Raw genomic sequence first — 13,878 nt, 5'->3', positions numbered from 1 at the left:
GGTTAGGTCTGAATCATTAGAGAATAATAGCTTTTGTGAATAAAAAGAGGTAAAAAAATCAGCATTGTTACTTTAACCAGGACCAGTTTCTGGCTGAGTGTTTGCCTGCTACTTGGTGACAAGGAAAGGACTCAGTTGAATTGCTTCCTATTACACTGTTCTTTTTAAAAGGCAAAGCTGTTGCTGTTTCCTGAGCATGTGTGTGTTCTAGACAAAAAGTCTTAATTTTGCTGTGAAGGTATTTTGTAGCAAGACATTTATGTAAGAATGTTGAAAGAGTATACAAATTCTGCAACGCGTGATCAGCCAATAACCCAAAGAGGAGGCTTTTATCATGCTATTCTTATACATTCATGTATGTATGTGAAATACATATAAGAACAGTAGTGGTTTTTTCATCCCAGACTCTACCTCTTATTTGCCTTGTTTATACATTTCTAATTTAACTCTGAGAACAAAATTTAAACGTTTTCTTCTTGTTATAAAAACATTGCAATGAAATGTAAAAATAAAAAAAAGTAAAATCCAAAGGATCCTAAACCTGCAATTTACTTATCACCTGAATTTGTGGAAATGGTTTAGTCTTGTTTTGCAGCTTGCAAAATATTTTCCCATTTTCCTAAAGGGCGCTGATTCACAGAGAAGTAATGGATACTTGCTAACACATCATTCAAATAATCTTCTATAGTAAAAAACAGATGCTACAGATACTACAGAAAACCTTTATTGGAATTTGCTGAGAAAGTATATTCATTCATATTCTGTACCTATATGTGTGTATCTGTTCCGTTGTATTTTTTTTAATTTAAACCTGAATTTCCTAAACAAAAAAAATGGAGAGGACAGAGAGGAGTCTTAAACACGAGAACTACTGTTCAACGCACCATACTTTAAAAGAAATTTTGTGTTAAAAGATGTGGAAAGGATTGATTTAAATGTGAGGCTTTGCCGACCTCTGCCGGAGAAAGAATTATTTGCAGTTTTATGGAGATCTTTTACGCAGCACATGTGTGGAGAAATGTTCTCTGTCTAAATTCTGAAGGAAAAAAAAAATCACTAACACTTTTTGATGGAAGAAGTGTGCTCTTGGCAGTTAATAAAAATGCAGTTTTAGCAACTGGGAGGAGGTTTTTGGTTCTGCTGTTACCTTGTACTCTTTGGGGATCACATCTGTTCTAGTATGTTGAGCCACCATTCTTTCTGGACATCTTGCCTGTTTCTCTCCACTCACTAGAGTTTAAACTGATATTTCCCCCAAAACTCGTGCTATTGTTACTTTGCCAGTCAGTCAAGCCTGGAACACAGAGGTAATTTTACACATTTCCTTCATCTGATCCACAAAATTCCCTTTGTGGTATGTCTTAAGGTTCAGCTTTTTGTGTTTTCACAACTAAAACTGCATCAATCCTCAACTCATAAGTGGTGATTAAATATGCCTTTGATTATACCTGTGGCCAGTGCATGTCCATCATAAAACCATGGATATTGTTTCTTCTGGTGTGATCTGAGAAAATTGGAGACCCAGATTGATAGCAAGATGCCTTAATTTTTGTACAATTCTATGTTGTTTCATGTATTGCTATGCAGCAACAAATAGAAGTATTTCTGAAACATAAAAGTATTTAACTAATAATCAGTTTGTGTACTTTGAGTATCCAAGACACTTTTCATGTGTAGTAACTCTGAAAATTTTACTCTGTTTTTCAGGATATTCACATTGTACAGCAAATCTTTGCCACTAGACTTGGCATGTCGTGTCTGGGATGTGTTCTGCCGTGATGGAGAAGAGTTCTTATTCCGTACAGCCCTGGGAATATTAAAACTTTTTGAAGATATTTTGACCAAAATGGACTTCATTCATATAGCCCAGTTTTTAACAAAGCTACCAGAGGACTTGCCTTCGGAAGAATTCTTCACATCTATTGCTGCCATTCAGATGCAAAGTAGAAACAAGAAGTGGGCTCAGGTAAAGAGGATGTTGATCTTTGATAACAGATGATTGTACTGTGCTCATGAAAATGCGGTGTTGCAGCTCTTGGTTTTAGCAGAGCTAGTGCTCGATTTTGCAGGTAGATGCAGCTCACTCCATGCTTTTAGTATACATTCAGGTGAGTGGATTCCCTGAGCTTTTTCTCCTCTGGAAAGGGAGAGCTCAGTCAACATTCAAAATTGAAATGTTGGGTGGGGTTGATGAAGTAAAGTACGATACGACTTTTTTAACTTACTAGTTACAAAGACTGCTAGCAACATTGCAACTTGATATTTAAAAGCAGAAATTCACTCTTTGAGGGAAGATGACAATTTGTCAGGACATGTCATTATCTTAATATCCTTGATGATCTCATTTGCCTAATTTTGGGCTGCAAAGAAGAGACTACATCTCCAGCTTCTTCACTGGAATTTAGTGTTGAAGCCTTTGCTTCAAAAATTGTGGTCTCATCGCTGTAATTCCAACTAGAAAAAAGATGAAAGTGTGTCATCTAAATGTGGAAATTGTTAAGTGGCTGTAACAGCCATCACGCTGGAGAGTTAGGTCAAACGTACTCCATAGCATTTGGAGTGTAAACACCTTTTTTTTTTTTTCCTTCAAAGCAGTGATACAGCCTGCTTCATGAAACATGCTGTAATAGAGCTCTGCCTGGTTTATCCATTCTTTTTTGCAGTGAAACTGAAAGGTGTTGTTAAACGTAGTGGTTACAGGAGTTTGTTTCTTTCCTGGAGTAATAGTCTGTCTGTAGGGTGGGGCGGGGCGGGCTGCCAGCTTGCTACTTGAGATGAGAATTTCTAACCTTTGCAGTAGGATAAGATTGTAGCCGCCTGCGCCTTATCTTGTGTAGAAGGGGGAGCACAATCTGTGCTGCCCAGGTAAGAGCAGCATGCTGCCAGCATTTCCTCCCTGATGTGGCTTTCCTGATAGCTTATTTTGCATTTACCTTCTGGTCTTGGTTGTAAGTTGCTAGCACAGAAACACCTTTGTTTCTGCTTTGTTTCTGCTTTGTTTCTATCCTTATGAATGTTTTTCAGCCAGCAGCGTCTTTACAAGAAACCTCCCAGTCTTGTTCCTTCTTCAGATGGTTCACTTTCTTTGAACATGTCTTGTGTGGATGAGGATCACATACCAAATAAATTTGCAGCCTACAGCTGCTTCCTTTGCAGAGAAGAGGAGATAGTGGTCCTATTCTGCCAAGTAATAGGCTTGCTTAGCCAGTGGTTTTCAGTCTTTCACACCTGTGAAGGTTCAGTGGTGATTATCACAACAGGAGAAAGACTTCAAACCGAACCCAAGCAGTCTTCCTCAGTCTCTTCATCAGCTTCATTCTGACTGTGTTGGAATTTCCGATTGTTTTCACTTATTGTGGCAAACTGAAGAAAAAAATAATGCTGAACTCTGGTGTGGATAGATCTCAAAACACAGCATGCTGTAGGGTTGGTATTGGCTGACCTTTTACCTATCTTGACTTCTGCACCAGCTGGCTTTCTTCACCAGGTAGTTCCATTGCTGAGTAAGTTGCCATCAGGAAAGCCTCTTCACTGTCTACCCTCCCATCTTTTCCAAGCCAGAAGTAGGTAGGGGCTAAGAGTTTGCTCACATCAATGTACTTACTGGGACTCCTCAGTCACTGAGGTACCACTGTTGGAATCAATCTAGAAACACTAACAAGACAAAGAGTATGTGGGACTATGTTTTCTATTACTAAGATGCTGCCTGTGATGACCTCTTATCTCTCTTCAGGCTTTTAAAGTTCACCTGCATGAGTTTGGACTTAGAAACCCAAACTTTGCTGTTCTAGAACAGACAGGCTTCTTGACGTGTGTGACTTGGTTGCACAGGTGGGCTCATAGCAGTGCTGGGGCAGTGGCAGTATGCACCCACACAATATGCTTGAGAGGTCTGGCTGCAGTTGGGATGCTCCCTAGCTGGATAATTATTTCTGACTATTGTTTTAGGAGTCAGACGCTTTGCTCTAGTATCCATGTATTTTCTGTAGCGAAATAACTTTTGAAAGTAGCAAAATGAATGCCCATTGTGATGGGTGCACTACCTTTAAGGTAAACTCTAGGTGAACTGACTGACCGGGGATGCTACTTCCCAGAGAATGCAGAGTGCTCTTGAGCTTAGAAAAGTGGGCTTTGTGTTCCCATCTCTATCATCATCTTGTTTGGTTACAGTAACTGTACTGCATAAGCAAGCAGCAGAGCTTGAGCTGCTGCTTCTTTGTAGGAGTATATTTGGTCAAATTCAGCTGCACTTCTCAGAAGTAGATGTATTTGGCACTCAAAAAACCCACCTGCTTACTGACCTTTTCATCTTGCTATACCATGGTAATTATGGTCCCTGGTATCCTGTGGGTCACATTCTGGTGTGATGATATATGTAGGACCTCATCTAAAATGTTATGGGCTGCTTATGAATCCAGATCCCACAGTCCTGGTTCTCTCATTAAATGGTCTGGTTTGTTTCCCATCTCGCTCCATTTTCCTTTGGTCAATGACAATGTGATCAGGAAACTGAAGACTGAAAAAAAGAGTCCTGGTAAATCACAAACATGGCGCTTCTGATAACAAGGACTCTGGTTATCAAAGGGAAACCTACAAGCTCTGTTTTTTCTTCTGGAATTACCTACAGAGAACTCCAGGGCCTTGTGCCAGTACAGCCTTAGCCTGAAATGTGAGTGATTGTTGTTACACCCACTGCTTTGTCATCAACAGCAGAAAAATAGACACGGTAGAACAGACTAGACTGTTGGCTTAGCATTTCTGTAATCTGTATATTTCAGATCTTAGCTCCTTAAAGTTTTCCAAACAACTAAAGAATCTGAGCTCTGTTAGTTGGCTTAATGTCTGTGCTGTTCTGGATCAGTATTCTAGTGCCATTCTCTGGTTCCTTAAAAAAAGGTAACTCTTTTCCACCAGGGACATTGTTGCTATGGCATTTGAAACTCTCATAAGCCCATTTGATTGGGCTGTTGATACCCGGAATCTCTGTGGAGAGGACCTCACTGAAATCTCTGTCCAATTCTAGAAATTGCTGAACAGCCAGCCAGCTGTGGCTCTGTTCAGATCCATCTTGAACTCCTGTGTTGCAACAGCTTGGACTCCTGTGTTGCAACAGCTGTCGATGCCTATGCTTCAATGCAAAAGCAGTGTTGTGTGATTGCCCTTTGAGTGATTTAGACCCACCTCCTGTTAATGCTGATGATGCAGAGGTTGTTTTGAAGTCAGTCAGGTCAGGGAGAGAAAAGACGACTGCTTACTCATAACTGCAATTCTGTGAGATTAAATGTCCCTAGGTACATTCAATTCCAGGATGATTCTTGGGGATGCTGCTGGACTTCTTCAGCAGTGACTAACTATAGGGCGGGGAGCACATTAAGCAGCATGGGAAACTGGCCATCATTGCGCCCTCTACACGAGGGCTAACAAAAGAATTGGGTAATAGGAAATACAAATTTTCAATGTGGATGCAAATGCGGACTTCTTGCTTCAGGAAAAGATGTAAGCAGTTCTGGAGACAGTGACGTGCTCTCAACAAGCACCAGTCAGTGCTATGGTAATTCTGTCCTGAACTCTTAGCCAACATCATCCTGCTCAGGCTGCTCACTTGCTGTGTTTTTTAGGCAGTCCATTTATCTTGAGAATTAAAATTTCCCCTCAGACAGCTTCTTTTAATAGTGTTAGACTTGTGTAATCTGGGTAGGAATCTCATCTCCAGGCTTCAAAAGTGTGTATTGGGGAGAGGGAGATATTGAGTTTAAACCTTTAAGTCCATTTGTATCTGCCATCCCACAAGAACTTATGGGAGAGGTCTCCATCAGTAGAGGGGTTCTCTAAATTTGATTACATTTAATAATTAGAATAATACTGCTCCGAGATAATTAAATTGGAAACTCTTCAGACAGGGATTTATTGAGTCACTTCTTAAATCTAATACTTTTTTCTCTCTCATTCCTTGAAACATCTAGATACTGGCTGCTCTGCAGAAAGATAACCGGGAAATGGAAAAAGGAAGTCCTTCACTCAAACGTTAAAACTATGATTGCCTCCAGTGACTCACGGGAAAAGTGGCAAAAGTATTGAGTACTGTTTGACATGTACGAGCCTGCAAATCAAAGTGTTATTTCACAGTTTTGTTTAGTAGTAGGATAGCCTTAAAGGGGAGTGAAAGAAAAAAAGTTCTCAAGAGGCGGGGGTGGGGGGGGGAGGAAGGAAGGAAACTGAGGGATAAAACTTTTATAAGTGAAACCTAGGCTTAGCCTTAAACTTTTAGTGGAATGAGCATTTGCTGTGGACAGCGTTACACATTCTGTACTTCTGATGAGGGCAAAGAAACTAAACAATGTTAAGGGGGTCTTTAAAGTTTTTTGGTTTTTTTTTTCTCTGATGTTTTAAGACTGGGCATTCAGCAATGTCAGTTGCTTTGAAAGCTATTCCCTGGTTTCATTCTTAGGCAGGATATGTTTCCCATACCCATAACAGTAGCTGGATCTGGTACACATTCTGTACTTCTGATGAGGGCAAAGAAACTAAACAATGTTAAGGGGGTCTTTAAAGTTTTTTGGTTTTTTTTTTCTCTGATGTTTTAAGACTGGGCATTCAGCAATGTCAGTTGCTTTGAAAGCTATTCCCTGGTTTCATTCTTAGGCAGGATATGTTTCCCATACCCATAACAGTAGCTGGATCTGGATTTTAAATAACTGGTGCTGGAATTCATAGTTAAATGGTGTAAGGACCATTTCTTTAGAAATGCTTATTGTTTTATAGGCTGTGGGTCCCATTTACCAAAGAAATCATGTAGACATAGAACTACATTCCATTCTTTAATAAGAAAAAACTAAATAGAAAGTAAACTTGGAAGAGAGGTCACGCTAGCAGTGCAAAACCAATTATTCTTCAAGATGCCTCGAAAAATCTGTGTTTTCAATCTGGATGCATATGGAAGAAGTTCCATTAATCAGACTAGATTCCAAACTCACCGGGGGTTTCTAATACTAAGCTGGCATCATTTCCCAATTGTACTTGCTTTCCTCTGTTTAAACACAGGGTCACATACTACTAAATGTATGTTTCCGTGTCTCCCTGTCCTGGGGCAGTGCCATTTCAGGGTGTTCTTGCCTACCAGCTATGTACTGCTGTGCTGCCTGTCCAGTCATGCTGATAAAATGGTGGGCTGACCAGATTAATTGAGAAATGGTTAAAAGCAATTTTTGTAGTTACTTTATACCTAGCTCTGCTCACTGGCAAAACTGAGGAAGATGAGTGTAGGGGAGAAGTTCCATAAGCCAATACTGCTGCTGAAAGGAAAAGGTTCTGTGGGATCTCCTGAAGCTGCTGCTACTGCAGTGAGAAAGTGTTATGTGGAGCTGATCTGTATGTAGTGACAGGTGAAAGAATTTTTCTGGGGAATGTGCCAGACAAATACTATCAGGGTGAGTACAAGCTGTCAATTCCTAGTGTTTTATCCAGCCTCTAATACATGGGAGCAAGCTCCAGAGACGGCAAACTGTGGTTGCATAGTCCTGTTACACAGCTTAGATCCCCTCTGCATTCAGATGAATGTTGAACTGTAAATCATGAGTGCCTCTGATTTACAAGAATGTTTATTGTGTAGTGTATAGTGTAAAATCTATTTTATAAATAATGACGATCATTGAAAAGGGAAACTAACTGAAGCAATATTTGCGTTAACTGTAAACAGGCATTACTAAATCCTATAGTTATATGGTCAGCGGTTCCCCAATGCTCTTCAGGCAGTTTTATGCTGATTAATTTGGCATTGAATAAAAAAAATAAGAATAATAGTTGCACACTGCTGAACTCAACATACAAAGTAAAGGGTTGTGGGACATAATCAAAATACTGTCCTTTACTACAACATTGTTACTGCAAGGGGTAGTTTGATTGTAATATTAAAAAGAGTGAGAGCAAAATTCCCTGGTAAGTGTGGACTCGGAGTCACTTTGGAAGATGTGTAATGCAAATGCAGCTTGCAAGCCTGATACCTCATTGGCCTCTTTTCCTGTCCACTTTGTGTATGTGGCATAATGGATGTGGGGGTTTTTTTGTTGGACATCTTAATTTCTCCATCAGACTTCTTGGTCATCACTTACTGAAAATAGACATCAAGATGTTGATATGAAACACGTGTTAATTCTCCCAGAGTTGGTATCGCTTTGGTCCTTCAGTGACTGGTACTTGTATGCTACATTGCTATAAAGTGCAATAGAAAGCTGGAAGGTCAGTAAGTGTTTTTTAATATTACTTTTTCTCTTACTACAACAAATATGCCTTTCCATGAAGGATATGAGGGGCCTACCATCTGAAACATTTGCACTATGCTTTAAAACAGTTTATTAAACACAAAGACAACTTTTTCCTCAGTATACATTTTTAGGTGGTACTGTAACTGGCTTTGTGATTCATTGCAGTCTTCATTGCAACTAGATTTGTATTTCCTTTTAAACCAAATCTACAAGTGTGGCTCATTTGTCCGGTTAAAACGCATTCTTTAGCCACTAGGTATCTTTGCAGCCATCGACACAGCCTGTTCTCCTTTTTCTCTTCTTAGTAAGATGTTGAATGTAACAGTGAAATGGGCATCGTTGTGGGGAAAAAGGCCTGCTGCAACACTTGTGCACTGTTTGTTACTTGCAAATGTAATTATTTTGTTCTGTGATTTGATCTTTCTGTTCTTAGAAGATGTATATATTTTCTAAATGATTTCTTTGTGTATATAAGGTATGTTCTTTAATGAAGAAAAGCAATGCAATAAGGAGCTTTGCACAGTTTGTTTTCAAACAAAATACAACTTAAAAAAAAATAAATCACCTGCCTAAAGATGCAATTGTTTCAACTTCTCAGTAACTTGATTTGAAGGTAACGCTTGAATTTTGATAAAAACAGAGATGAGTAGTAAGGGCATAGAATTACTTGCCACTGAGCTTTTTAAGTTTCTTGCAGCATACCAAATCTCTTAATTAGCTGTTAAGAAAGATTTCTCTAATAAATTCAGGGATTCCATAAAAAATTTTGACAATTCTATTGTTTGGGTGCTTGAGAGTATCTGTAACGGGATGCAAGAGATTTTCTTTCATTGAGCAAGTGTTCCTATCGAGCAAACTTCTTTTTCTTCATGGGTTTAAGGTAAAATAAAAATGCTGCAGTACATCACGGAAGTCTGCGACTGCCACTGTACATGCAGCAGATTAGAGAAAACAGAAAACTTCAACCAGGTTTGGAATTCTGTACAACCTGCACTTTATAATAAAGCCGTTTTGCAACTTCAGTCAGCAATCAATCATTAACATTATTTCATTTAGTAAATAATTTCATTTGAAAAAACAGGTACCTTGTAACAGCTTATTTTTGAATGTTTTAAAAACTAGGGTGACGTAGAGAACTGTTGATACATCCCCTGTACATCATGTTTGAATTGGTTTTATGTAGCTATCAAGTTTGTTTTGTTTAGATACGTGTATCAAACTGGAACTTTTTTCAACTGTAAATATATGGTTTTGTTAAATAAAGTCATGTAAAGTTATCTTAATCACCTATTGTCAGTGTAATTCAGAAATTAAAAATTCAATTACCTCTGTTTCTTCACAGGCTTCTTTAGCAGTTTTTGACTGTCCAAGATCAGGACCTTGGGACACTTAAGTATTGCAGGTAGAGGATTTTGGGGTGATGCTTTCGAAGCTCTCATGTTAAAATACCTGTTATATTACATGTGACACTTAGAAGATTTGATACTTATGGTGCCCATGGTTTAATCCATTTCACATGCCTTTCTCTAGACTAGGTCTGAGATCTAATAAATTTATTACAAAAAATAATGTGAATACATCTTTGAGATGCACATAACTCGGAAGTGCTTGAATACCTTATCCTTACTTTGTTTTAAAAGAAGAAATCTTGGTTTATTGCAAATTTCGTAATCACAAGGTATTTTTGTGCTCGACTTATGGCAGTATTATTTTAATTCCTACATGGCCATAAATTCAGAGATTAAAGTAGAGGAGCTTCCTGTTGCCACCAAATACAAGATAGATAAAATCAGGGAGAGCAGAGAGAAGACAGTACCTGTGCAACAAGACTAGGTGGGGAACGCAGTCAAAGACTTTGGCTGCCACATCTCTCACTTCCTTGTGCTAAAGTATCTTACTGTTTGATTTGCTGGATTAGGACATAAAATCAGATCTGCTTTTATGTAAGCCTATACCAATTTGGTACTGATAGTTACATTGTATATATTACAGGAGTTACACAAAATAGTTCAAAACTAGATTTACTTGTCCTTACCTGTTTTCCCAATACTAATTTCAATCTGTTTGAAGAGAAGTGAAATACTTTCCTGCATGTGAGATTAGGAAACAAAAAGACATTTGTCTGTACTGCTTCCTGATGGAGTGTCGTCTTGTATTTATACGGGGAAAACAGATCTTTATCCTGAGGATAAAGGTGCTTTGGAAGTCTGGCGTAGCAGTGGGTTGTTTCAACAACGCAGCGCTGAGAAAAACAGTCCTAGAGACATTGTGTGAAGTTTAAGCAAATATCTTAGTAATATTTGTTTCAGTAGAAATACTCAGTTCAGGGAATATACTGTCAACCTCATTTGCACCCTAAATTCTTGCCTTCTTCAGATGTCAAACATGCTGCAGCAGTGAAAACCGTCTCAGATTTGCTTTCCCTGCTTCTCTTTGCTTTATCTGTCTGCATTTGTTGTTTAATAGTGTTTAAGAAATTAAAGGAAGGTTTATATGTCTTAAGCCAAAAGCAGCAAGAAGTGTAAGAATTTTCCTGGCAGGAGTCTGTAGGAAGTCAAAACAGGGAAGGGTAACTTCTCCTGGGGAGACGACTGCTGGTCATTCTTAATTATTGATGAAAACAGTCTCGTGGAACACCAGAAGGCTATTTGACTTCTGCGATAGCTACTCCTTCAGCAGAAGAAGAGCTCACTTTTGGTAACGAGGCTCAAGATGAAAGGCACTGATTTTAGTGTCTTTTTTTCATTCTAGGTGGTTGGCAGTTAGATTTGTCTCCTTTTACTGTCCAGCAACAACAGACAGGTAGATCTACCAGTATTTTGTGAAAAGGTTTTGAATATTAGTTGTGTAATGTCTCTTCATTAATAGGTGTTCGAGCTATTGAAGATCCAAAGTACTTTAGTTGTTTGCAGAACAAGAGCCTGCACTGTTCCACTGTGTTTATGCAATAGTTCTGCGGAACTGTAAGGACCTCAGAAGAATATAACCATAGTGCTACTGTGCGATTGCAATAAGAGTAAGAATTATTGATCTCTTCTCTCATTTCACTATGACAAAAGAACAAGATTTAAACCTTCAGTAGTGTAATAACCACTTTAATTATGTTTTGTATTTTAAATATCCAGGCAATGTCAAAAACCTAGTTCAGAGGTTATTTAAAAGAGAAAGGTATAATCCATTCTGAAAAAATGTCTTTATGTAAGTTTATCTACTTTTTATCCCCATATAAGTGCATTTAGTGACTTGTGTACTTTGTTTAAATGCATACGCAACTTATTTTGGAAGTTGAACCAGCAGCTCAAATACAGCTCAGCAATTCTGGTCCCACAGCGTGTAATTCCAACCTGTGGTGGAACACCGTAAGACTCCACTCCTAGTCTTTTCCACTGGGATGTGCCGCCTTTCCTGCAAAATTCACAGCCTTTGAACACTGAAGTCTGGGCCTTTAATACCTACTTCTGCCTACCAAAAATGGGACTGAAGATTGCTGGTCTATCTAAGTAAAGTAGTGGTACCATACACAGAAATTAACAATTAATTAGGTAGGACTGATGCAATAATTGGGCACATCAGCTAGTGGTGGCTTATAAGGAGCCTACCAAAGTTGCAGTTCCTTCAGTAATGAGAACATAGTGTGTCAGAGCTCCAGCATTTTGCTCACCTAGGATGTTTCTATATTCTTGACGTCCATCCTATGCCTTAAATAAAAAAATAAAATGCTACAATAGCAGCAGTGAGAGCTGCGGGACATAAATCAGTCTCAGTCACTGTTTATCATGGGGGAACTGGGGTTTAAAGAACCTATTATTTTGAAAGGGGAGGCTGCTTCCTGTAACTAAAGATCCGTGAGCTGTACAGTCATAAATGTGAAAAGGTTTGTTGCTCCCTCCCCTCTTTCTTCAGTCTTTTTTTCTGGAATTCCGATATTCTGCAGTTGGGCAACTGCACCCTACCTCTTCACACACCGTGAATGAGGAGGACAAGGCTGAGGATCCCCTAAAACTGTAAAAGCTGAAAGACAAAAAAATTCAAAATTCTAGTTTTGAGTGATAAGATTTATGTATATATTTATACTATGAAAATAGTTCTTAAAGTAATAAACCTTTCCTCTTGCGTACCACCAAGGCAACCTTGGCAGCCAAGTATATTTACAGAATGGGTGAATGATTTAACACTTGTGTAGCGTATTGGCTGTAGGCAAGTCATGTCAGGTATTGACAATAAACTTCTCTCCGATCTGTGAAAATTACCCCTCACGATGTGCCCAGAAGGCAGGTATATTTATTGTATGGATGAAGTCAATACTGAATTATAAAATCCATACAGAGGGTGGCAGGATCAGGATTTGAGTTAGGGTATGGTGAGTGCTCTGCTTAAACAGTAGTGCCATGGCCTCAAAGGACTGAATCTAAGGTGGGTTTCCAAAAGCGCAGGCTTTTGACTGAGGCTTGCTCTGTTTCAAGATAGGCACGTGTATGTGGTTTCATACAAAGGAGTGTAACTGCTGTAATCTTTTCATTTAATGCATGCTACTGACACGTCATTTACAAAAGGCTTTTTCAGTAGTACGTGTGTCGTATTCCCCAGGACTTGCCAAAAAAGAAGCATGTTAAAAATAAGACTTATGGAAAACTCCTTGGTTTATTTTTTCCCATGCTTGCTTTTCTTTGGTCATCCTCAGCAAGAAAAGAGGAGTTGGCTTCCTCGATTTTTTTCTGAATTCCCCTACAAGTAAGGATCAGATGAGCATGGTGACGTTTCAGTGTTTCCAGTTGCTGACTTAGCAGCTCTACGGTGTCTACCTTTTCCTCAAAGTCCCGAAGCAGTATCTCATTTCCAAGCAACCCACGCTTCTGCTGCAATTTCAAATTGTTTCTCCAGAGTCTGTCTCGGGCCTGTTTGGTTTTGGTCAGAATGTCTCTCTTCTGTGACAGGACGGTCTCAATGTGCATCAGTTCAGCCTTTCTGCCTTGATTTTCAGCTTCCACAAACTGTAGTTTTTCCCTGAACTGGCTGAGGATATGTACAGCATTGGATATCTTCTTTTTGAGCTTCAGGATTTCATCACTGAGGTCATCAATCTTTTCTCTGTGTTGCTGATTCTCTTTCTTCATCTGCTCAAAGTCCATAAAATGTTGACCCTCTACCTGTTCTCCCTGAACTTTCAAGATGGTTTCAAGGTTTTGGATTTCATGCTTCAGTTTGATGTTTTCCACACGGACCTAGAGGAGGAGAAATAAAAGAAGAATTACTTTTTTTTTTTTTTTCTTCAATCCCTGCCTTCCCAGGGAAGAAGTGCTTCTATTTAAAACAAGTCATGACACTAATAAAGCTTCAGGGGGAGAAAAGCATCCTATGTCTTGTGTTGTTTAACAGGGAGCGGTAGATGTTAGTGGAAGGAAGTGCCCTATCTGTAGAAGAGGAAAACGCTGCCCTTTTCAGGAACCTTTTTGACAAGAGCAGACGGAGATGAGAGAGCTGAGACCGCAGCCACAGTCCGACCAGGGCTCTGAGCCTCACCTCCCGTACTTGCTGCTCCTTATCCTCTTCCCGGGCCTGGATGTGCTCCACCGCCCTCGCTGCCGCCTCCCTGCCGCCCAGTCGCCTGCCGAGGCTG

At 39.4% G+C, this 13,878-nt stretch overlaps 2 protein-coding genes across 2 annotated transcripts in view; both read left to right on the top strand.

Annotated features, from left to right (window-relative positions):
- TBC1D14 (TBC1 domain family, member 14) overlaps nt 1-6,163 on the top strand; it is a 76,754-nt gene extending 70,591 nt beyond the window's left edge. Inside the window, exons 13-14 of the mRNA XM_009890553.1 lie at nt 1,708-1,966; nt 5,964-6,163. Coding sequence (XP_009888855.1) covers nt 1,708-1,966; nt 5,964-6,029 — 325 coding nt within the window. The 3' untranslated portion in view covers nt 6,030-6,163. The remainder of the gene's footprint in view (nt 1-1,707; nt 1,967-5,963) is intronic.
- Nucleotides 6,164-13,730: 7,567 nt separating this feature from the next.
- Nucleotides 13,731-13,878, top strand: part of TADA2B (transcriptional adaptor 2B) — a 3,813-nt gene continuing 3,665 nt past the window's right edge. Inside the window, exon 1 of the mRNA XM_009890552.1 lies at nt 13,731-13,874. Within this exon, the coding sequence (XP_009888854.1) occupies nt 13,731-13,874 (144 nt within the window). The remainder of the gene's footprint in view (nt 13,875-13,878) is intronic.

The sequence above is a fragment of the Charadrius vociferus genome, unplaced genomic scaffold (assembly GCF_000708025.1).
Source record: "Charadrius vociferus isolate BGI_N301 unplaced genomic scaffold, ASM70802v2 scaffold88, whole genome shotgun sequence".
Lineage (NCBI taxonomy): Eukaryota > Metazoa > Chordata > Aves > Charadriiformes > Charadriidae > Charadrius > Charadrius vociferus.
Note: the sequence above shows the minus strand (reverse complement) of the source record. Positions and strands in the feature narration are given on the sequence as shown.